We start from the raw sequence: 23,922 nt of genomic DNA on the forward strand, positions 1-23,922 counted from the left end.
CTATGCTCAGGAATGTAAATTGTGTCATTTAAAATAGCTGAGCATGATATAAAGAACTTAAATGTAAAAAATGAGGAATGGTTATAACTTGGTTATAACTCCTCCCCCCATCACATAAGTAATGTACATTAATTAATGTAGAAAATTCAGGAAACATAGAAAAGCACAGAAGAAATTTTAAATCACTCATAGTCCTACCACCACTTTTAACATTCTGGGATATTTTCTTTTAATTTTATAGACACAGATACACACACTCCTACATACATACACAATTTTTTGGAGAGAAAAAGAAATATCCCAAAATGTTACAGTGTTTTCTCTTTGATTAGTAGAACTCTGAATAAGATGTTTCTATATTTTTCACATCTTCTAAAATGTGTGTATGTGGTTTTTTGGTTTTATGAAAGCAACATACACAAAAATGTTGTAACCCAGAAAGGTATTTACCTATAAAATATGATCCCGCTGATCATCTTATGGCAATAATATTGTGTTACTTCTGTTAGGATTGGGGGGAAAGGATAGTTTTACATGGAAAGTTAAAAAGAGAGGGAAAAGCTTGCCATTTTTCTGCCAAATTAAAGTAAGAAAAGAGATGGCTTATTCAGATTCTGCATGAGAATCTGAATCCCTTATGGTAGTGTTAACTGGTCATCTGCCAAGATTGTCAACCTTTTTAACCCCCTAAAAAATTTCAATATAAGAAAACACAGAGCTTTGTGAGATTTATTTTTTCCCTCTATGCTTTTGATCTGTCCACAGGGAAGAACGAAACCAGACCCAGGTGCTGAGACAACAACAGGATGAGGCCTACCTGGCCTCTCTCCGGGCTGACCAGGAGAAGGAGAGAAAGAAGCGAGAGGAGCGGGAGCGGAAGCGGCGGAAGGAGGAAGAGGTGCAGCAGCAGAAGCTGGCAGAGGAGAGGCGGCGGCGGGTGAGGGGCCTGTCTTATTTACTTCTGCTGACTCCCACACTGGTCTTTTCTCCAGTGTGAAAGGGAGAAACTAGATGATAGGATTGTGAGGGATTTAAATTCTCCATGCCATTTTAATATTTACTACATTTTCACAAGAAGTATTTTTTAATTGTTTAAAAAGTTTATTAAAACAAATACAAGAGTAAGTAAAAGTTAGGCAGAACAGCTCTGTTCCATGAAAAGTAAGTATAAATAGATAATAAGCAATTCAATATGCTAATTCACAGCAGTAGATTTTAAGCATTCATTCTTTTTTTTTTTTTTAATAAATTTTATTTATTTATTTTTTGGCTGCGTTGGGTCTTCGTTGCTGTGTGCGGGCTTTCTCTAGTCGGGGTGAGCGGGGGCTACTCTTTGTTGCAGTGCGCAGGCTTCTCATTGTCGTGGCTTCTCTTGCTGCGGAGCACGGGCTCTAGGCGCGTAGGCTTCAGTAGTTGTGGCTTGCGGGCTCTAGAGCTCAGGCTCAGTAGTTGTGGCGCACGGGCTTAGTTGCTCCGCGGCATGTGGAATCTTCCCGGGCCAGGGCGCGAACCTGTGTCCCTTGCATTGGCAGGCAGATTCTTAACCACTGCGCCACCAGGGAAGCCCAAGCATTCATTCTTAGTACCAGTGTTTAGCTCATCTGACATTTTATTCATCATCTTGTTTCATTGCATATTGCCGCTTGATTATAGCCAGGGTCTTTTAGTCATTCCCTTTTTTCTAAAGGTTACATACCTTAACATAGTCAATAAATAATACATGTGATGCAATAGTATATAATCAAATAAATATAATTTGAATTAGGGTGTTTCTGACCCTTGCCAAGAAGTTTTTCTTCTGATACTGGTCATTAATTTTTCATCTGACTGCCCAGTAAACCTACATGATGTGATTGTGTTTCTTGTTTCCTTGTTCCCTAATTGGAGCCATAGCCTCACCTTTGCTTTGTGTCTCTACAGAATTTACAAGAGGAGAAGGAAAGGAAGTTGGAGTGCCTGCCCCCGGAGCCTTCCCCTGATGACCCTGAAAGTGTCAAAATCATTTTCAAATTACCCAATGATTCTCGAGTAGAAAGACGATTCCACTTTTCACAGTCTCTAACAGTAAGAACTGCCTAAGTTGTGTGAAGTGTATATAAAGTCTGGGCTGTCTGGGCTGTAGATATGGAAACTTTTAAAGACTCTCAAGAGTGTTGTTGCTATATCTGCTGCTCTGATGAACAGGGGAGGAAGGAGGTGGGGCAGAGAGAAGAGTACACTGAATTATTGTAGGTTCCTTCAGGTCTAGCTGCCAACTCAAAGCAGTTATTAAGGTTTCATTTTATCATGTTTGAGCTCTGCTAAGAAAAAAAGATACCTTACCAAGAAGTCCCACAAAAGACTTGTATGTTGGAGGTGGGAGGCTCTTCCAAGCTGCTCGACTTGCATTGGCTTTAGAATACCACCAGAACCTCCTGCTGTGTAGAAAAAGCTCTATCCCCGCTGCCCTAGAAGGACTGGAATTACACAACTGAATATAAGTGCATGTGCAGCTTGCATGCAGTTGTCACTCTTTCTTTCTACTCAGCCCATTAGAAGCCCCACTTAGTAGGGCTACCTTGTATATCTGGTGTCCATAGGTAAATAGTGTTTGTCATTCCATAGGGATGTAGTTAAAAGCAGAGACTCTCAGAGTCTCACAGAATGAAGATCAAATTCTCATTGTTCCAGTGTTAATAGATGTGTTTCCTTGGTCAGTTTACTTAATCTCTAAGCCTCAGTTTCTTCATCTGTAAAATGGGTATAATAGTCACTCTCTAATAGGATTGTTAGGATTAAGTTCATATGTAAAGTGCTCAACATTGTGCCTGGCTCATAGTAAGCATTCAAACGCTATTGTTTTTGGTGTTTATTATAAGAAGGAAGTTCCTGTTTATATTGAGCGTTGGTAAATTGCCTTTCCAAGTTTACAACTATAATAGATTCTGCCATTTCCCTGATCATTTGAAATAATCAAGAATAAACTGCATAATAGAAATGTGGATGCTCTGTAGTCAGGTGAGGCTGGGTAGCACATTCATTACTTCTCCTGTTTAACTGGAAAACATTGGACAAGTTACAGAGTCTCTTATAGGGCCTCAGATATATCCCGTATGTAAAATGGAAATATAACCTGTCCTCTGATAACATTAAACTGAAGGTATGTCAGGCACTGTGCTAGGCACCCTAGGGGTTATGCAGGCGAGTAAAGCGTGGTTCTGGAATTCATGGAGCTTACTGACCAGTAAGGAATGTAAGACGATTCAAAGAGCTAATTCAGAGTAAAACGTTGTGAGGCATCCTGGTGAGAGAGAAACAATGGCTTCCTCATTTTATTTGTTTATCTCTCATTTATACATTGATTTATATGGGGGAAGGTGCTCACATCTCTAACTTTGGATTTTTTAGTTGGGAATAACATGAATGAGCCTCACACAGGACCTAGCATGTAGTAGATGGTTTCTAAATGTTCATTCCCTTTCCTTGATGTGTTACGTAACTGCTGTTTTCTGTGTGGGTATTAGCTTGCAGCCATGTTCACTGACAGTTCTCTGTAGTATGCCCAAGCGCTTGTGGAGCTTTTACTCCCCAAACTCTCATTATCATTTTGTATATGAAAAGCCTAACCAAAATTTCCTCTCTTGAGCGTTTTGGAGGAGAATCTATTAGAATTGTGGAATAGAATAGACTTTTAGCCAAAGGGGAACCAACCCATTTGTTAAATATTTAATCCTTGTAGGCTTTTTAAATACGTTCACACTAAAAGTTATTTTTTAAAGAAGAAAAAAACTTCAGATGGAGAGAAATAATTCGTAAATGGGGACAAGGGTCAGATGGGAAAGAAAGAAGTGTAAGAGGAGAGGTGTATTGGCAGTGCTGGCCTTTCATTTGACATTCATAGAGTTAATAACATGTAACTGAATAATGAGTTACAGTTTTTTAGTGCTCTTGCAGACTTTGTGTGATCTTCCTGTGAACTCTACCGTTTATAAATACTCTCAATAAGTGAATGTTCAGCAAAATGCTCAGTTTGTTCATGATGCCCAGCTCTTGACAGGGGTTAAAGGCTAGGATAAAAAAGGATAAACTGTAGAAAAATCTCTAGCCTTCAAGAGTGGGCAGAAAAGTGGCAGCTGACTTTCTCCTAAATGAATACATGTAAGAGAGAAACCAAATTATACGCAGCCCAGAAATCATTTTTCTATCCATTATGAACCAAAAGGGACCTGTAGAGGTGATTTCATCTGTTTCCTGATGGTATTGGCGCATTGCCAATGATAAACAGAAAATGCCAGTGTTGTATCACAGTTGAGTATTGTCAAGCAGTGACTGAAAAGGAAGCAAGATATTTTGCCCTTCTGTAAAACCCTTGTTGGGTTCATACCAAGAATACTTGATGCAAGTCTAACTGATGCATCTCAAGAAAAGAAAAGGAGAATGAATGTTAATCGAAATTGCAAAGACAGAGAAAGGAACTGAAAGTGATTAAGGTTGATGGACCAAAATATGAGAATTTTGTAAAATCATGAATGGATTAAGTGAGAGGAAAATGAATTTACTCCTTAAATGGATTTGTAGCAATAGCCTCTTCAGGCAGAGGGGAATAAACTTACGAGAGGTGGAACAAAAAGGAAATAGAAATAGATTCCCTCAAAAAAGTAAGGGTAACTTGAATGGGGTGCTCCTGATCTTTGGGATGGACCTGAAAGAGGTTAGCAGTGCCCTTCACTGCACATCCCTTAGAGTGTTGTTAAAAACAGAATTTGAGATAAAGAGGACCATAGATCAGATCCAGGGTGCCTGTTCTTAATGTGTGGCGTTAAGAGACAGGGGAAAATAAGAATTTACCTTACCTTGCCAGATCGAGACCAGGGTGAAGAGGGCTTTCTCACAGAAGAGAGGTCTACGTGGAGGGTGTCAGATCTCAATCAAGTGAAGGAGGTGTGCATATGTGGGGGCACCCAGTGCAGAGAAGTCAGAGCCCAGGTGTCCTGGGGTGGGTGTTAAATCCAGAACCAGGTAAGGAGGGTGTACATGAGGAGAGGGGAATCAACTCATGGCTGTCAGTATACAGGGGGAAATAAAGATATAGATGCATATATGTATGTACACATTGTCTGGCTTTCTCCACAGAGAGTGCTTGGGAACATCAGCACCCCAACAGCAATGAACATACCTAGCACCTAGATCATGGTTGTTATTTATTTATTTTCTGTTTCTTCATTTTTGGCCGCACCACACAGCATGCAAGGTCTTAGTTCCCCAACCAGGGATCGAACCCATGCTCCCTGCAGTGGAAGCGTGGAATCCTAAACACTGGACCTCCAGGGAATTCCCTAGATCGTGGTTTTTAAATAGCATTGTCCATTAGGAAGAATCACGGTTCCTTGGAGACATGGCTGATTCCAGGACTGGGACAGGGAAAATACAAGATTAGCCTGGAACACCTTGTGCAACAAAGCAAGGAATTATTCAAAGAACGATGGAGACATGTCAGAAAGACACGGAGGCCAGCTTGATTGGGCTCCTCGGACTCCATCTGAAACAGTTTGAACATTAGAACCTATTGAATAAAATAGGAAAGCATGGCTCTATATTAATATAAATAAATAAATTGAAGAAAGTTTGAGGAGCCGAATGTCTCCGTAGTTTCAGAGTACCTCCCCACAAAATACTCGTTAATAACAAAGGAGAAAAGACTAACTTAGAGCGGAGAGGCCTGGCAGGCACCATCTTAATCAAGTGGTCACAGTGGACATCATACGTAATGGAGCAAAATGAAATTCGACTCCACCTGAATAGGATGCATTGAGTAGAGCACAGCATCATTTCTGTAATACTCCTGTCAAAGATGCATAACTGGAATCTAATCATGAGTAAACATCAGATAAACGAATTGAGAGACAAAGTAACTGACCAGTAATCTTTAGGAGTGTCAAGGTCATGAAAGTCGAGGAAATCCTGAGGATTTGTTCCAGGCTAAATGGAGCAGACTTAGGAGATGGTGACAACTACTAAATGCAATATACAATTTAAAACTGGATCCTTTTGCTATAAAAGGCAACTGCCAAAACTTGAATGGGGCCTGAATAAAAATTTAATGTACATTATTATATTACAGTAATAATGTATCAGTTAAGTTTCCTGATTTTGAGGGTTGTATTATTAAGGTGATTGCCCTGTTTGTAAGATATACACAAGTATTCTGGGGTGATGGGACATTCAGTTGGTAGCTCGCTTTCAACTGATTCAAAGAAAAAATTCTGTAGCTATGCTTCCAACTTTTCTGTAACTCTTGATTATTTGTAAGTTAAAAATATTTAACTTTATATCAGGCACGTTTTCAAAAAAGAAACAGATGGGTCAATTCAGAGTAGGACTAGCATTGGGCTGTGTAGTAAATCTCTTAAAAGAGCTGCCCGACATGTTCGCTCTGTGAAATGGATCGACTTTGAAATGGAATTTCAATCTAATGTGATTACTTCATATCTCCAAGTTACCCTGGGGAGAGCTGGGGTATATTTGATTTCATGGTTGTGTGTGTGTCTGTCTTTGTCTTTTTCTCACTGCCCTTCTTTTTCTATAGGTAATAGAAAATTACCTTCTTTTTCTGCAGGTAATCCACGACTTCTTATTCTCCTTGAAAGAAAGCCCTGAAAAGTTTCAGATTGAAGCCAATTTTCCCCGGAGGGTGCTGCCCTGCACCCCTTCAGAGGAGTGGCCCAACCCCCCCACTCTGCAGGAGGCCGGACTCAGCCACACAGAAGTTCTCTTTGTTCAGGACCTAACAGACGAATGACACTTTTTCTTCCTCTCCTTTTCCACCCCAATCCCTAAAAGAAATGGAAAAAAAACAAAAAAATAAGAGAGAGAAATTCATATTATTATTATTATAATACAATATTTTTTTTAAAAGACTGCTGCATCCTAAGGAAGGATCAGAAACCATGCTGCCTGCAAAAGTCACCACCTTTGTGTGCACGTGAGGTTAGCAGTGAACGTTCCTGCTGGCAAGCCCACCCTTCCCTACTGCCTCTGCACCACACACCTTCCAATGAAAGGAGACTCTTCACCTCCAACCCAGCTGTTGTCCCAACTGGGGAAGGGGACATTCCCACTAGATCTTATTCATTCTTGCTTTTATGGAAAATAAAAGTGAAAAAACCTCCAACAACCAGCTACTGCAGCATCTCCTGAGAACTTGCTTCTTCCACCTCTGGAGAAGAGAGGGAAGGGAAGGCACAGAGCAGAGATGTTCCTTGAACTTCCCACAATTTATGAAAAACTTTAAATTTTTTTTGTTGTTGCTTTGTAATGACCAAAGGAATGAGGCTGACATAGGTGTATTTTTTTTCCTTAACATCATTTGATAAAGAGCCATTTCTTAAACCCATGAGTTCTTGCCCTGGGCTCCTTAGCCCACAAGAGTGTAATAAAGGTGTCCCCGGCTGGTTTGTGCTTATTTCTGCCATTGTCCCTCTCACGTTCCCAGAGAGGTTCTTTTTGGTCCAACTCTTGCTGTCCTTTCTTGCGGCCTGTGCACCCCACTTGGTACAATGGGAGGAAATCTGGGTTTGTAGCCCCACAAAGGCTGTGTATGTACAGATACACCCATATACATGGTATGAACTCCGTGTAGACTAACCTATACATACAACTGCAGCTTTTCCTTGGAATCTGGACCAGGTGGTCATTATGGGATCTGAACCAAAGGATATGTGTTCTGACATGTGCATGCTATTCCTGCCCAGCCCTGAGCTTTCCTGAATTGCCAAGCTTGGTGCCTTTCCCGAGGACTAGCAGGGTCTGTGGTGGAACCAGCAGAACCATGTGAGAGTACCCCGCCTGTCTCACTGGGAATGTGGTGGTGGTGGTGGTGTTTTAAGGGTTGAAAGAACCGGAGGCCTTGAAGGGAGGCAAGACAGAACTCAGCCTGTGTAAAGTGTCGGAAGGCACATTTCAGTTTTTGATGTAGCCACCTGCTGGGGGCAGTTTTATCCTCTCCCTCTATTGCTGTGTTGAAGCAGTAGGGGTTTTTCCCTCTGATGCCTCATCTGTGGTTGAGTTTATGGTAATGGGTACTGGGGTCAGGCCATGTATTCACAGATGTCAGCGTGAGCTGACAAGTATTCCAAAGTGTTCTGTAGCTAGACTTGCAGAACTTGTAACACTGCAACCTACTGAAGTTACTGAAGTTATTGCAGTTCCCTAGCATGCTGTGAGGCCAGGGGTTCATGTCAACATAAAGCATAACTTGCTAGATTTGCAGCCTCCAAAGGCTTTCTCTTAGCTAAAACCTAAGGACCATTCTTTTAGGTAGCAGTGATGTGACTGCTCTTCTCTGCCACCCTTAGTGGTTGGGGTAAACACCAAGGGGCAGGGTGAGGAGCCCCATGGGTATCACCTGGGGAGCCTGAGAATTTCCCAGTGGCCTTGGCACAGGTGTCTACAGCACCATCTCCAGGAAACTTTAATTCTGCTCCTGGCTGCCTGTTTTTCTTTCACTTTGTTTCCTGCTGTCCCAAGTCCAGATGAGTGGGAAATCGCTTTCCGACTGTTGTCATAAAATGTGTCTGGAGTGACTAAGGATAAACCATGTTCTCCACTCTACCTTACGCAAAGTCTGCTTCCTGCTGACAACCATGCAAAGATGAATTTTTCCACTTAACTCAGAGCTACCCTCCCTGTCTGGAATGCAGAGCTGTTTCCCTGCATAGGAGGGTATTAAGGACCTTCACCAGGCTGGGTGTACCAAGTATCTTTTCCACACCTCTTCGGGAAGTTGTAAATTTTTTTCTTAATAATTCAATCTGCATCTTATTCTATGATGTGCACTTTACGCCTCTTGCCTTTTGATAACTTGTCCAGTGAAGGAGGTCAGATGCCAGAGTATTAAAGTCTATTCGTGTTGGTACAACTCTTGGGATGGCCTGTCCATTTACTTTAGTTTTCAAGAGACTCCACCTGAAACACATGCTTCTTCCTAGTGTTGAAACACCCCTGCTTTACTCAGTCCTGGTTCCTGTCTTCATGCTGACCTAGACCTGCTGCCTAGGTGCCATCTCCTTCCCTCCATGAAAGATGCACATTTTGTCAACACCAGTACAATCTGTATGTTACTCCCAAGGACCTCGGAACTTGATGGGACCTGCAAGTGAGAAAATACTGAGAAGCCAGTGATCTGCAAGCATTTGCTCTTCTTTCCAAATTACCTCCTGATCATTTCAGCTGTTGTTTCCAAATGGCAAGTCATCAACTAAACAAAAACACTTGTTTCCAGTTTTGTTCTGTACTCCCAAAACTAGATTCAGCTGAATTTCCATAGGAAATGACCAAGCAAAGACACTTAATTGAAGTCAGTCGAATTTCTGCAGCCTCAGTCTTTTCTTTCACTTCAGAATTTCCTGCAGCAAATACTTCTTTCTCCTTGCTTGTTTCCACTATGATGTTTGGATAAGAGATGGCCAATGGAGAATATTTCTTTAAAAAAAAAAAGCTAAAAAGAACCTAGAATCTTCAACTGAGCAGTCATGAAAATTGCTAATGGTGCCAAGGCCAAGGAAAAAGTTACAGAAAATGACTGTGGGAAGGAGTGATAACCCCCAGAATGCAAAATCAGGAGTGTATTATCTGGTGCTTGAACAAGGAGCTCCACTTTACAACTGGTTTTTTTTAGGACTTGTGAGGGATGCAGCAACAGGAAATCCATCCACAAAGGATGCAGTGCCCCAACTTGTACTGCACCTGAATAGTTACGTGATAATTTACTGAAGAAATCTAGTGTACTTTAAATTTTTTTCATAAAAGTTTACATTGTATTGTAGGTTAACATTAAATGTTTTATAACAAAAATTTCCTAACAAGTTGTGGGTCTTTCTGTCTAGGGGAGATCTGGTAGGTGTTTCTCTGTCTGAAGGCAAGGTTGGAAAACACCAGGAGAGGGAACAGAGGGAACATTGCCAAGAAGCAAGGAGTTAAAATAGACCTTCTACAATGTGTTCCTGTGGAAATGGCAGCTCAGGCAGTGTGCTTTAGTAGAAGGAGCTGGCAGATCTGGGTTCAAATTGGGGCTCTGTCATTTGTCAGCCTTATGACCTCAGACAAGTTTTTTAGCTTCCATGAGCTTTAGTTTTCCCAACTGAAAAGTTAACACCATCTGCCTCAGGATAGGCTTGTAGATTAAAAGATTAAATCAAATAAATGAAAAAAAAAACCTTAAAAAGTATATGAAGCACCTGACACAGGTGTCATTAAGTATTTGTTCCCCTTTCTCTAAGGAAGTGTATTTTGAAGGTATATTTTCTGGCATTAATAACTATCAGTTTCTTAAGGCATGTCATTTCTCCTGCCAGAACAGACCCATGTCCTTGCAGATGAGTGGCTAGAGAAGAGTCACTTTGGATCTAACAGATTCTGGACTATTGGAACTATGCTCCTAGGTATTTTTGCTCATATTTTCATTTCTGAGAGGAAATTTAAGCCTCAGTTCTTTGCCTTTCTCTTTCCCACTGTCCTGGGCAAAGAACTCATTTCTGTGAGTATGGATTCTTGTCACCTTCAGAGTCTGCCCTGTTGCTTATCCAAAGGTGTGTAGGTGGGTATGCGTGTGTTTGTGTGTATATAATTTTTTTGAATGCACATCTTAAGTGTAAGCTAGAATGTCTTCTTCGTCTAGTAAGTTTTCAAGAAGAGTTTATTCACCTTAGGTCAGAATCCACTAAAAATGAATACTTTGCAATTGTGAAGCTTACATATAAAAATTTTGCCGTCGATTAATAGAGTCAAGGAAGATGCAGACTCTGATGCCAGATACACCTGGTCTCAAATCCTGACTGGGGCTGTGATTTTGGCCAACTAACCTCAACTCTCTAGGCTTCAGTTTCATCATCAGTAAAACAGGGCCAACTGTACCATTTCCATGAAGATTCAGTGAATTGCTGCTGCAGATTGCCTGGCACATAATAAGTGTTGGGTAAAAGCTCCTATTACTGTTTTCCAGTTTGTAGTTTGCCCCCTGCTAGCAATTCACCCCATATGGATCAAGGAAGGAGAGAAAAAGGGGAGGGGTTGAGGCTTTACTTATGGGCAAATAGTGCCCGACACTTTTTTCTTGACACACTTCCATCATTGCAGTTGGAACTCCATGTGTGCTTTTACCTTGATGGAGCCACAAAGCCCCGAGCCCCCAGAGTCCCTTCCTCTTGCCTCTTCTGCCACTTTGATGCACTGTCCTCCAGGGCAAACTCCCAAAGCACATGCCATCTGCTTGGACTACTTTATCCTGTTCTGGTTGCTACTGGCCATTCTCCAGATGTTGGCAACTGATACTTTCCACCAGCAACCTCAATGACTCACGTCTACATATTTGGATTCCCTAAAATTCCAGTTCTTCTGCTCCTGATTTGCCTTGTGTGGCAGCTGAGTATGGTGGGATGTGGCTTTGGAGTCAAATCTGGATTTGAAACTGCTGCTTACGGATTGATCTAGGGCAAGTTTCCTCCTATGTAAACCTCATGGCAGTACATCCTTGCAAAAGTCCAGGTGCCATTTTGGGGGGTTTGGGGGGTTTTTCATTTGTTTTGGCCTCACCGAGTGGCTTTCAGGATCTTAGTGCCCCGGCCCCCGGCAGTGAAAGTGCCAAGTCCTAACCAGTGGACCACCAGGGAATCCCCTCCAGGTGCCATTTAAATGAGCTGGTATCTGTGAGTGCCTGGCATTGGGTAGATGGACACTTAGATGAGTGGTCGCTTCCCTCCCTCCTATGCCAGCAGTCCCCTGCTTTGAGTGTGGCCTTCACTCAGAACTACTTCACCCTCAGGACTTCAGAAACAATCCCTCTCACCACAGCTGTTATCACTCCAACTCCACTGTCCCTACTCTGCCCTCAAAGCCCTCCTGTCCCTTCACCCTCGTTTCAGTCTCCCTACTGGCGTCATCTTGGCTTCACACCTCTCTCCACTACAAGCCAGTACTGACTGTCACAATTCCCAAAGTAAACTCAACCGTTTGATTTCTTTCCTCTTGCTCCTTCAGCTGCAGAATCCTAGCATGTATCACAGTGAGTTGAAGAGCCCTGGGGGTTGGTGCCCACTCCTTTGATCCAGCTCGAGGAAACCCTATGCATTTCTACGCCATAGGCACTGCTTCACTGTGTCCCCCTTTCTCAAGTCCAAGCCCACCTGCATCCTCCTCGCTCTAAGCCCACTGCAACATCTTACTTCCTGAGAAAACTGAGGTCTTGTCACAGAACTTCCTCATCTTCCTTTTTCACCTCAAAATTGTTCTGTGATGTCACCTGCTTCCTGTTTCTCTTTTGTCTTGTGGATGTATTTTCTTTTAAAAGAGATATAATTTACACCCAGTAAAATGTCCAGCTCTTAAATCCACAGCTTGATAAAATTTTACCTAAGTGTACACCAAAACCAAGATGCAGGACACCACATTACCCCAGAAAGTTCCCTTGTGCACCTTCCCAATCAATAGCCTCTCAGACATAACCAACTATTCTGACTTCTTTCACCATAGAAGTTCTGCCTATTCTTAAACTTTGTATAAATGAACTCCCTATGTATGTGTGGGTGATTTTATAAGTTGTTTTCATGATGAAATTTTAGGAAGTTCAAAGAAACAAAAAAATGTATTATACCACACTGTCTAGAGATGTCCACTGTTAATATTGTGATGTATATCTTTCCAGACTTTGCATATAAAAACATTTTTAATACAGAAATGGGATAATATTGTAAATACTGTGTTATCTCTATTTCACACATTCTTCTATATCTTTTTTAATGGCTATGCAGCATTTCACTGAATGGCTGTACCATAAATTGATCAAAAGCCTATTATGTCACTTAGGTTGTTAAGCTTTTTGTTTGCTTTTATCTAATAGATTATCTAATAGACTGATAAACATCCCTGTAGCTAAATATGCACATCCATGTTTATTTTCTCAGGAAAAAAAATTTTTAGTAGTGAAATTACTGAGTCAAAAAGGAATGGAAATTTTTACTTTTTAAAATGTTTGTTATCTCCAAATTGTAGTGCAGAAAAGTTATTTATACTCCTATCAGCAGTGTGTGCTCAGTCTCCCATCTGTGTCATGATCACCAGATCTTTACCAAAAACTATCCCCTTTTCAACTGCTTGGATCTCTTTATCTTCCACCAAAAACTGTTTGGTATCTCCTCCCTTACAAAATCTTAATCTTGCTTTACCCACAAGTCACCACCCTATCTCCTTCCCTGCCAAGATAGTTTGCACAACCAGCCTCCACTTCTTTCTTAACCTCCTGTTAATTATACTTTCATCTCCACTGACTGTCTCTTATGGTCACCTGTGACCTCTTTTTTTTTTTTAAATAATGTATTTTTTAAATTTTATTTATTTATTTATTTTTGGCTGCATTGGGTCCTCGTTGCTGCGCGTGGGCTTTCTCTAGTTATGTGAGCGGGGGCTACTCTTCGTTGCAGTGCGCGGGATTCTCATTGCAGTGGCTTCTCTTGTTGTGGCACGCGGGCTCTAGAGCACAAGCTCAGTAGTTGTGGCGCACAGGCTTAGTTGCTCTGCGGCATGTGGGATCTTCCGGATCAGGGCTCGAACCTGTGTTCCCTGCATTGGCAGGCAGATTCTTAACCACTGCGCCACCAGGGAAGTCCCACCTGTGACCTCTTAATTACCATTTTCATTGGCCTCTTACAAGACCTTTCAGAATGTAGAAGTCGCCCAGCTGATATTTGACACAGAGTAAGCGTCGCCTTGTTTCCATTCCCACAGGTTGGGGGTCAGAATATGTAAACGAGGTTAAAGAATTCACACTTTATCCTGAAGGCCATTGAGGGGCTTTAAACAAGGAATTGGGGTTTTAGAAAGCTGATTCTCCAGTGGAGAGACTGGATGGGAGGGGGCAAGACGGCAGGCAAGACAAAGAAGTGACATGATAAGAGTTGTGGATCAGGAGCGGCCCGGGGATGGAGAGAGTCTAATGATGGGCTGAGCACTACTTAGGAGGAACAGTGGCCAAGACTCGGAGGCTGATTAGATATGGAGGGTCAAGGAGAGGGAGAAATTGAGGGTGGTTTCCGACAACTAAATTTAGAAACAAAAGTAGTCGCTGGTGACCTTGGCTGGTGCTATTTCAGTGGAGGAGTACAGTGTCAGAGGCAGAGGTAATGCATGAGAGGTGAAGTGGAAAGATCGAGTATAGGCAGCTCTCACAAAATTTGTCAGTGAAAGGTATGGGGGCAAATAGGAGCCAGGACTGAGGAAGAGTTATTGTTTTAAGGTAGGAGAGACTTCATTATGTTTAAATGCTAAAAGCAAAGAGATTTTAGAGAAAGAGGTTGAAGATACACAGAGAAGGGATAATAGAGAAAGATGCCACTGGAGTGGTGGGAGGCAATGGCTTTAGGAGGAAGGATGGGAGCAGAAGTCAGTGCATTCTGACTTCTGGAATGTAGGTTTGAAGGCAGAAGTTTAGGGTGTCCCCATGTGATGGTGTCTGTTCTCTCTGTCAGGTTGGGGGGAAGTGATGGGCCAGAGGTCTAAGAAGACTGGGGAGATTTAAAATGGCTGTTTTAGAGAGCAGGACAGAGTGTAGGAAGACTCAGAAGTCTGTCTCAGCAAACTGAGGGCCCAGGCGAGACTGAGACCAGAATACACGGTGGGAATATGCACAAAAAGTCACTAGTCTACCTCCCTCACTGCTGCTGATTTCTTTCTGAAAACAGACGTCACCTGGGAGCATTCAGAGGCTCTCAGTTCCCCAGCCTAGAACTTGGGGCCTCAATTCTAGGGCCCTGATGGAACTTCATAACTTCATTTTTCTCTGTTCCTCCACATGGTCACACTAAGTAACACACACAGATCTCTTAATTGTTCCCTAGACACACCAGGCATTTTCCTGCCTAAAGCCAGGCCAAGAAAACTCATATTCAATAGAAATGGTTTAAAGGATGTGCTGTCAATTTTTCAAACTCCTCTGATTGCTAGGAAGGCAAGTGCCTAGACCACATGATTCTAGTCTTCCAGAATCAATCACATTGACAAGACTCTTGTTTAACTCTGGCTTCATTATCACTCAGGTACTGGCAGGAGAGTAGATGTAAATCATAACTGGCCTGGCATACCAGCTTTGACACACAGAGCTGCACACACCTGGATGTTCTCATACAGCGCTTGCCTGTTGGCACCTATCTCTAAAGAGGTCTTTAGTTAGCAAACAAACAGGAAACCCATTCTAGCTAATTTAAGGAAAAAACTGATGTGTTGAAAGACTATGGGGTAGGTCAGTCCCAGAATGGAAAGCCAGACCTCAGAAAGGGTGGGGTCCAGGTTTCAGAAAGGGTGGGTGGAGTGCAGTTGTGGGAAAGGGATTGTTGCAGGTAGAGGGCACATTTCAGATGTCAAGGACTCCCACCTTTGGAGCATAACTGGCAAGCAGATTGAAGTTTCTGTGTTTAGTTGCACCCCATACAACAGAGGCAGAGCCTTTTAAAATGGTGCAGGAGGGCTTCCCTGGTGGTGCAGTGGTTAAGAATCCGCCTGCCAATGCAGGAGACATGGGTTCGAGCCCTGGTCCGGGAAGATCCCACATGCCGCGGAGCAACTAAGCCCGTGCGCCACAACTACTGAGCCTGTGTGCCAGAGCCTGTGAGCCACAACTACTGAGCCCACATGCCACAACTACTGAAGCCCACGTGCCTAGAGCCTGTGCTCCACAACAAAGAGTAGCCTCCACTCGCCATAGCTAGAGAAAAGCCCGTGCACAGCAATGAAAACCCAATGCAGCAAAAATAAATAAATAAACAAAATAGATACAACATTGAAGAAATAAAAAATGTTTAAAAAAACTAAATAAATAAAAATAAAATGGTGCAGAAAAGTGTAAAGAAAATAACTATCATTAACATTCCCACCACTCAAAATTATTAACATTGATATTTTTGCATATTTGCTTCAGCTTTTTTTTTTCCTGGATATGCTTTGGTTAAAATCACCTAAAATGTTTATGTATTTGCTAAAATAAATCCATTCATACTCAGCAGATGTGGCTAATTTCTGGCAGATCTGGGCCCTGGCGCCAGCCCCTCGGGCGACCTACCATGGCCTTGAGTACTGACCAGCCGGCCGTGAGCCTCTGCTGTTCGGAGGGCTTTCCCAGCCTGCACTTCATCTGTGGTCAGAGTAACAGTGGAGGATGATGGGTGTGTCCCAGCTTGTCAGTGGAGGCCAGGGAGTGGACATCATCATACCAAAAATAATTAATAGTGAGAGAGAGAACAGTTAATTTCACTACGCTGGGACAATGCAAAGAGAGGGCAGGGCCTGTGTAAGATCATCTGGGCCCTGGGACTGGGGTCAACTTCCCACATATTTTTCCTCCCAGCAGCTCACTCATTTATTCACTTATTCAGTCATCTATTTAGAAAACACTCACAGATGCCTACTGTGTCCTTGCCCTTTTGTTAGGGTCTGGGAATGTGGCGAATGTGATGGTCCTTGGTCTGGTGAAGCAGAGTCATGGGCAACAAGAAGGATTCATAACAGGTGAGCCATCTGTGTGGTGTGCAGTGGAAGCCAGAGTAGAGTGTGGCCTGCTCTGGCTTGAGGGAGGGGTCTGAGGAAGCTCGCTTGAGGAGGGGACATTCAAGCTGGGCTTTGGGAAGGGAGCATACTTACCAGAAGGAAAGAATTCAAAGCATTTGAGGCAACTTAGTGTGATTCATGGGCCAAGGGAGCAGGGGGCACACGGCATCTCCCTCTCTGAGTCTCAGTCCTCAGTTTCCCCAGTGGGAACTATGAGGAAGGTAGGAACAGCTTTACAGTCAAGAAAACAGAAGAAGGATCCCGTGAGAGAAAAACTTGGTGTGGTGTGTACTCACGAAATGTGAGTGGTCTTCCAAGCAGAGAGAACAGCACGCAAAACAAGGGGGTGAAAACAGGGCACGATGGAAAAGAAAAATAAACAAAACTCCTTCTGTGGCTGCCAGCCCACGAAGGACCCCTCCAAGGGACAGAGATCTTCCACTTCCTGTTGCATCCAGGAAGTTGTAGGTGGCAGTTGGGGAGGGCTCGCCTGGAGCCTGGAAGAGGGGGAAGAAGAGACCAAAGGGAGACCTCCATGCAGGCTTTTCAGAGGTAGATTCTCTGACTTGGAGAATTTAGAAGTGGAGACTACAAAGCTATCTTGATTCTCGCATTTTCTAACTGCGCCTAGAAACCAGGCCTCTCTGAGCCTCAGTTCCCCCAAATGGAAACCGAAGATAATAAATACCTCAACTCAGGGTGTTGAGGAGCAAACACTATGGGACCTGGCCCCTGCCTCCTCTCCAACTCCACCCCGTGCTCCTGCCCAAACTCATTCTTGCCTCTGGGCCTTTGCACATTCTGTCCCCTCCCTCTAGAATGCTCTTCTCCTGACTAGCTCCTTGTCATCCCTCAGGTCTCACTAATCTCAATGTTGCCTCCTCTGAAAGACCACAGCTATGTCAGGGTGCCCTTCCCTGTATTCTCCTTCATGGCCCTTGTTATATTTGAAACTATTGTTTTTTTGTATATTGTCTGTCTCTCCTTCTGGAATGCCAGTTTCCTGGAGGCAGGAACTTTGTTTCATTCACTGGAGTTTCCCCAAGGCCTAGAACAGTGCCTGGCTTTGGGCAGAAGCACTCAGCCAGGTTTGTTGAATGACAAACCAAGCACCCTACCAGGCCTTGAGGACCCAGTGGCAACTAAACTGCCTTTATGGAATGTTTAGACTGTTACACCCTCTGTGCCCAGAGAAGAACCCTGAATGTTCTACCTGTCAGCATACAAGCTGAGTTCAAAGGACACTGAGCCCAAAAGTGAAAGAGCATCCAGTCCTGGAGCTCCAACCTCCTCCCTCCAAGGACAACTTCTAGTGTGTGACCCTTGGAAAGATGTTGCCAATGACACCAACTGTTATTAAAATAAAGACACACTTTACTGGCAATTCATTCATTCAAAAAAAGGCTACCATGGGCCAGGCATTGTTGTAGTTGGTGGCAGGCAGAGCTTTTGACAGAAAGGAGGTAACCACAATAACCTCGTACCCCCCACCACTGCCACACCTTACGTAGCAGAATCACAGCCCAAAGATGATATGATTTTACTCTGATTCATAATGTCAAATCTTTACCCAATTTCCCTTTCTATACTTTTTATTTTGAAATAAATATAGATTTACAGGAAGTTCCAAAAACATTACAAAAAGGTCTTGCATACATTTAGTTTCCCTCAACAATAACATCTTGTATAAAACCAGAAAATTGACGTTGGCACCATCCACAGATTTTGCCAGTTTTACATACCCCATTTGTGTGGGTGTGTGTAGTTCTGTCAATTTCATCACCCGTGTAAATTCATGTAACCACACCATAATCAAGATATGGAACTGTTCCATCACCACAAAGATCTTGCTCCTGCTACCCCTTAGTAGTCACACACATCCCACCTTAGTCCCCCATCCCTAACCAACCCCTGGCAATCACTAATCTATTCTCCATCTCTCTAATGGTGTCATTTCAACAGTATTGTAAAAATGGAATTGTATGTCACCTTTGTGATTGGCTTTTTTCACTCAGCATAATTCCCTTGAGATCCCCCAAGTTGTCCAATGCAGGGGATGTGGGTTCGATCCCTGGTCAGGGAACTAAGATCCCACATGCCGCGGGGCAACTGAGCTGGCGCGTCCAGAACTAGAGAGAAGCCACTTGCTGGGGCTTTTTATGCCTCTCCTGGTTTACCCAGGATTTAAGAGGGGTGCAGATGCTGGGAATGGCTGAGCCAACCTATTCTGAGCTTGCTTTGGGGATCAATGACTATTTGGTCATCTGGATTTGGAAGCAATCAATGGACAGGAACAACATGGAAGGCGTGTGCTCTGGCTGGGATGAGCTGGAACCGCGCTCCCCAGCAAATGGCACAGGGCTCTCACTTCACAGATCCATCTCTACTGACTTATTTATGATAGACTGCATCAAAATTAATATTTTAAACAAGGTTTTAAAATATAAAAAAGAAACTGCCAAACTATATTCCAGAGTAGCTGTGCTATTTAACATTCCCACCAAAAACGTACGAGAAATCAAATTTCTCTGTACCCTTGTCAGAATTTGTCACTATTATTTTAGTTGTTTTAATAGGTGTAATAATCTTATTGTGGTTTAACTTGTGTATCCCTAATGGCTAATGGTGTTGAACGCAATAAATATCCTCTTTGCTAAAATGTATGTTGATGTCTTTTGCCCATGTTTTAATTGGATTGATTTTCACTGAGTTTTGTGAGTTGTTTATATATCTGACATGAGTCCTTTGTCAGATATGTGACTTGCAAATTAGGTTTTAATTTTTGATGAAGTTTCAGTTTTTTTCTTTTATGGACTTTTTCTTTTAACATCTTTATTGTAGTATAATTGCTTTACAATGGTGTGTTAGTTTCTGCTTTATAACAAAGTGAATCAGCTATACATATACATATATCCCCATTATCTCCTCCCTCTTGCTTCTCCCTCCCACCCGCCCTATCCCACCCCTCTAGGTGGTCACAAAGCACCGAGCTGATCTCCCTGTGCTATGCGGCTGCTTCCCACTAGCTATTTTACATTTGGTAGTCATTAAGTCCATGCCACTCTCTCACTTCATCCCAGCGTACCCTTACCCCTCCCCGTGTCCTCCAGTCCATTCTCTACATCTGCGTCTTTATTCCTGTCCTGCCGCTAGGTTCTTCAGAACCATTTTGTTTTTTTTTTTTTTAGATTCCATATATATGTGTTAGCATACGGTATTTGATTTTCTCTTTCTGACTTACTTCACTCTGTATGACAGACTCTAGGTCCATCCACCTCACTACAAATAACTCAATTTCGTTTCTTTTTATGGCTAATATTCCACTGTATATATGTGCCACATCTTCTTTATCCATTCATCTGTCGATGGACACTTAGGTTGCTTCCGTGTCCTGGCTATTGTAAATAGAGCTGCAGTGAACATTGTGGTACATGACTCTTTTTGAATTATGGTTTTCTCAGGGTATATGCCCAGTAGTGAGATTGCTGGGTCGTATGGTAGTTCTCTTTTTAGTTTTTTAAGGAACCTCCATACTGTTCTCCATAGTGGCTGTATCAATTTACACTCCCACCAACAGTGCAAGAGGGTTCCCTTTTCTCCACACCCACTCCAGCATTTATTGTTTGTAGAATTTTTGATGATGGCCATTCTGACTGGTGTGAGGTAGTTTTGATTTGCATTTCTCTAATGATCAGTGATGTTGAGCATTATGGACTGTTTTGGGTATCATACCTAAGAACTCTTCACCTAGCCCTAGATCCCAGTGAAGATTTTCATTTGTTTTCTTCTAAATGTCTTCTAGTTTCATGTTTCACCTTTAAATTTATGATTTTTTTTCTTTTTGCTTATGGCTATCCAATTACTCCAGTAATATTTGTTGAAAAAAACTATTCTTCATTGAATGTTCCAAAATCAGTTGGTTGTACTTGTCTATTTCTGGGTTCTTTATTCTGTTCCGTTGATCTATTTGTCTATCCCTCTCCTGATAAACTGTCTTAATGCATCTCTACAGTGAAATATTACAATCAGGCAGAGTGATTCTTCTCACTTTATTCTTGTTTCTAAAAATTGTCTTAGCTACTCTGGTTTCTTTTGCCCTTACATGTAAATTTTAAAATAAGCATGGCAGTATGTCAAAAAAACCCACAAAACTTTGCTGGATTTTAATAGGAATTGCATTAAACCCAGAGATCAATTTGGGAAGAAATGACAATTTACTATGCTGTCTTCCAGTCCAAGAACATGACATGTTTCTCTACGTAGGTCTTTGCCTTGTTTCATCAGTGTTTTGTAGTTTTCAACATACAAGTCTTATGTTTTGTTAGATTTACACGTTTCTTTTGTCTTTCAAGTGATTGTAAATATTATCATCAGGTTTTTAATTTCCATTTCCATGTGTTCATTGCTAGTATATAGAAATAATACAATTAATTTTTGTATATTGATCTTATATCCTATGACCTGACGAACTCATTTAGTTCTAGTTATTTGTAGATTCCTTGGAATTTTCTACATAGATCTTCATCATATCATCTACAATAGAGTTAGATTTCTTCCATTTTAATCTGCATTCCTAATTTCATTTCCTTTTTCTTGCCTTGTTGTGCTGGCTAGGACTTCCAGTATGATGTTGAATAGAAGTGGTGAAAGCAGATATCCTTGCCTGTCCTGATCTCAGGGCTGGTAAGCACCTAGTCTTTCACATCATTAAGGATGATGTTAGCTGTAGGTTTTTGTATAGATGATCTTGCCAAGTTTTATCATGAATGAATGTTGAATTTTGGCCAAAAAATTTTTTTTGCATCCATTGATACAATCTGTGATTTTCCTTTCCTACAGGCTTTTTGAAATACTGAAAAAAAGCTTAGAGACTTCCCCATCTGACAGTTCGTTCAGACTGGGAACTCAGCTCCTACCACTGGTCTAGTTCACCATGCCCCAGTGTGCGCCAGAGAATGCAACTTGGCCTGGCATGTGGCCAAAGAAGCCCAATGTAGGAAATGGCTGCCCAGAGTATGTATCCACTGCTAGAGATTTACAACACACATCAGCATAGCCAAGGCTCAGAAAAGCCCTGCGATATAGGCTGTTATTCTCAACATGGAATTTCCCAAACTTATCTTACCAGAGTCCTTTTTTGCAGAAACGCCATTATGTTCCACAGGACTTTCTCTGAAACACACTTAGGTAACCACTCAACTGAGCCTGACCCTTATTTTGCCGATGATCCAAAGGTTGAAAGAGAAGTCCCCTGACCAAGGTCACAGATGATAGTGGCATCACAGACAGGCACAGCAGGTCTCCTGCCCCTGGCCCGCTGCTCCTGCTCCCAACCATGTTGCTTTGACATACTACCAAGTCAGCGGGCAGCCCTGCCATACCACAAGCCACCATGGAGAAGAGGAACGTACCCACATCACCAGTCTGGCCCCTTTAGTGGCTCTCGGGCCCTTCGTCCCCACTGAGCTTGAGGATGAGGGGCTCAAATCCTTGTAGGTTCAGTGGGGCCCATGGGTGGGTGGGTATGTAATGCAGGCTGGGCCAGTCATGCTGTTCTAGCTCCCTAACAGTAGCACACGTTTCAGGGATGGGCGTGCAACCTGTTGGTCTAACAAGACTCCAGACCAGGAATTATTAGAATTACTGGGGGGGAAACAGTTTTTGCATGGAGATGATGCTAAATTAGAAGAAACTGAGCTAGAGTTAACAGGAAGCACCAGGCAGAACAAAGCTGTAAGACAAAGAGATACCTGGTTCCTTAGGACACGCCTGAGTCCCATCTGGTCAGGCTGAAGCAGAACCTCCCTCCAGAACTTACTTAAATGACAGACTAGTTAAGTGCTGTTTCCCTCAAACCAGTTAGATGGAATCCTGTCGGTTGCCAACAGAATCCTAATTTGCCCATGAAGCAGTCTGGCCCAGAGCAAGTTGTCACTTAACTGGCCCCGTAGATCCCTCTCCATCAGGAGGTATCACTTCCCCCAAGATTCCACAGCAAAGAACAATCTTTTCTGGCCCCCTCATCCCTGTCCCCTACCCACTCTCAGACCGACACCCCCACCCGCACTTCCCATCAAAAGGACGAGAACACAGGCAGCCAAAGGCAGCTTGGGCAGTACTCGATATACATCATACATTTATTATTAGTGAATATCCCTCTGAAATCAGCAACAATATTAAAAAAAATAATGATTGCACTACTTGGTCAAGCAGAACTAGCAAGTTTCATTTTAAAAAAAGTACAAATCTGTTAAAAATTTCAATCAGTATACACATATATAATACAACATACTAGTTATGTTAAATGCTACAAACCAATGTGAATCCAATGGAATGGAGAAAACCACACATTTAAGCTTTAAGAACCATTTTTTTCTCTATATATTAGCATTTTCTCAAATACATACATGGGAAAAATGAGGTAACTGTAAAATGTGCAAGGAACAGGGCTCCCCAAATTACATATATTTATATATATATATGTAATTATATATCTATATACATATATATATATATGTATATATATATATATGTATATATAAAAGACCTTTCTTTCTAACACAGAACACAGGCGCTGGGCCCAGCTAGGGCTGGGGGACGGCACCCACTGTCATGCCTAGGCCAGAAGTTGGTAAATAAAAGAGTAAACAATGACAAGCCCCCACCACAGGAAATCATTGGTAACATGGCATCTATAGCAAGGTCGGCAAATCACAAACATCCTAAATAATTGTTTTATAAATCTTTTTTTTTTAACTTTTTTTTTTTTAATGTTGTGTTTCCCCCCCAATAGCTGCTCGTTGGAATCACTGCTGCAGTCAACACACCATCCGTGAGCCTGTTTCCGCCTGCCCCAGGAACCGTTAAGGGTTTCGAAAACCTTTTTTTTGGGGGGTGGGGAGGGGAGGGGGTCGGAGAGGGTAGTTCTCTGTGTAAAACAGGTGGGGTTTCAACACTGCTATAAATATAGAAATGTCACCTGGAGTTATATACAGTAAGACTCTGGGTTCTCCATGGGGTGGGGCCAGGCTGATGGGGCCCCACGGCGGGCTGGGGGGAGGCGGGGGGCCAGGGCCGCTGCAGGAGAACGAGGGTGGTTGGAGCATCCCTGAGGCAGCAGGCGCCAGGGGCTGCCTGCTAGGATGTGCCGGCCCCACACGCGGTTCGTTCGGGGCAGCAACCCCAGCGGGGGCTGAGGAAGAAACGGAATGGGACCTGGGTGGGCGAGGGTAGGGAGCTTGGCCAGACCCTCCGGGGGCTCCTCCAGGTCTTGGAGGGCAGGGCTCAGGCTGGGAGGGGGCCCCTGGAGGCGGGGTCCACACCCTCCTTGGACCCTGTTCTCCTGGGACTTCCCTG

General features: G+C 42.8%; 1 protein-coding gene across 1 annotated transcript in view; it reads left to right on the plus strand.

Annotated features, from left to right (window-relative positions):
* Window positions 1–7,441, plus strand: part of FAF2 (Fas associated factor family member 2) — a 64,443-nt gene extending 57,002 nt beyond the window's left edge. The window contains exons 9-11 of the mRNA XM_061189958.1: window positions 766–937; window positions 1,921–2,064; window positions 6,596–7,441. Of these exons, the coding sequence (XP_061045941.1) occupies window positions 766–937; window positions 1,921–2,064; window positions 6,596–6,778 (499 nt within the window). The 3' untranslated portion in view covers window positions 6,779–7,441. The remainder of the gene's footprint in view (window positions 1–765; window positions 938–1,920; window positions 2,065–6,595) is intronic.
* Window positions 7,442–23,922: the final 16,481 nt, after the last annotated feature.

This window comes from Eubalaena glacialis, chromosome 4, assembly GCF_028564815.1.
Source record: "Eubalaena glacialis isolate mEubGla1 chromosome 4, mEubGla1.1.hap2.+ XY, whole genome shotgun sequence".
Lineage (NCBI taxonomy): Eukaryota > Metazoa > Chordata > Mammalia > Artiodactyla > Balaenidae > Eubalaena > Eubalaena glacialis.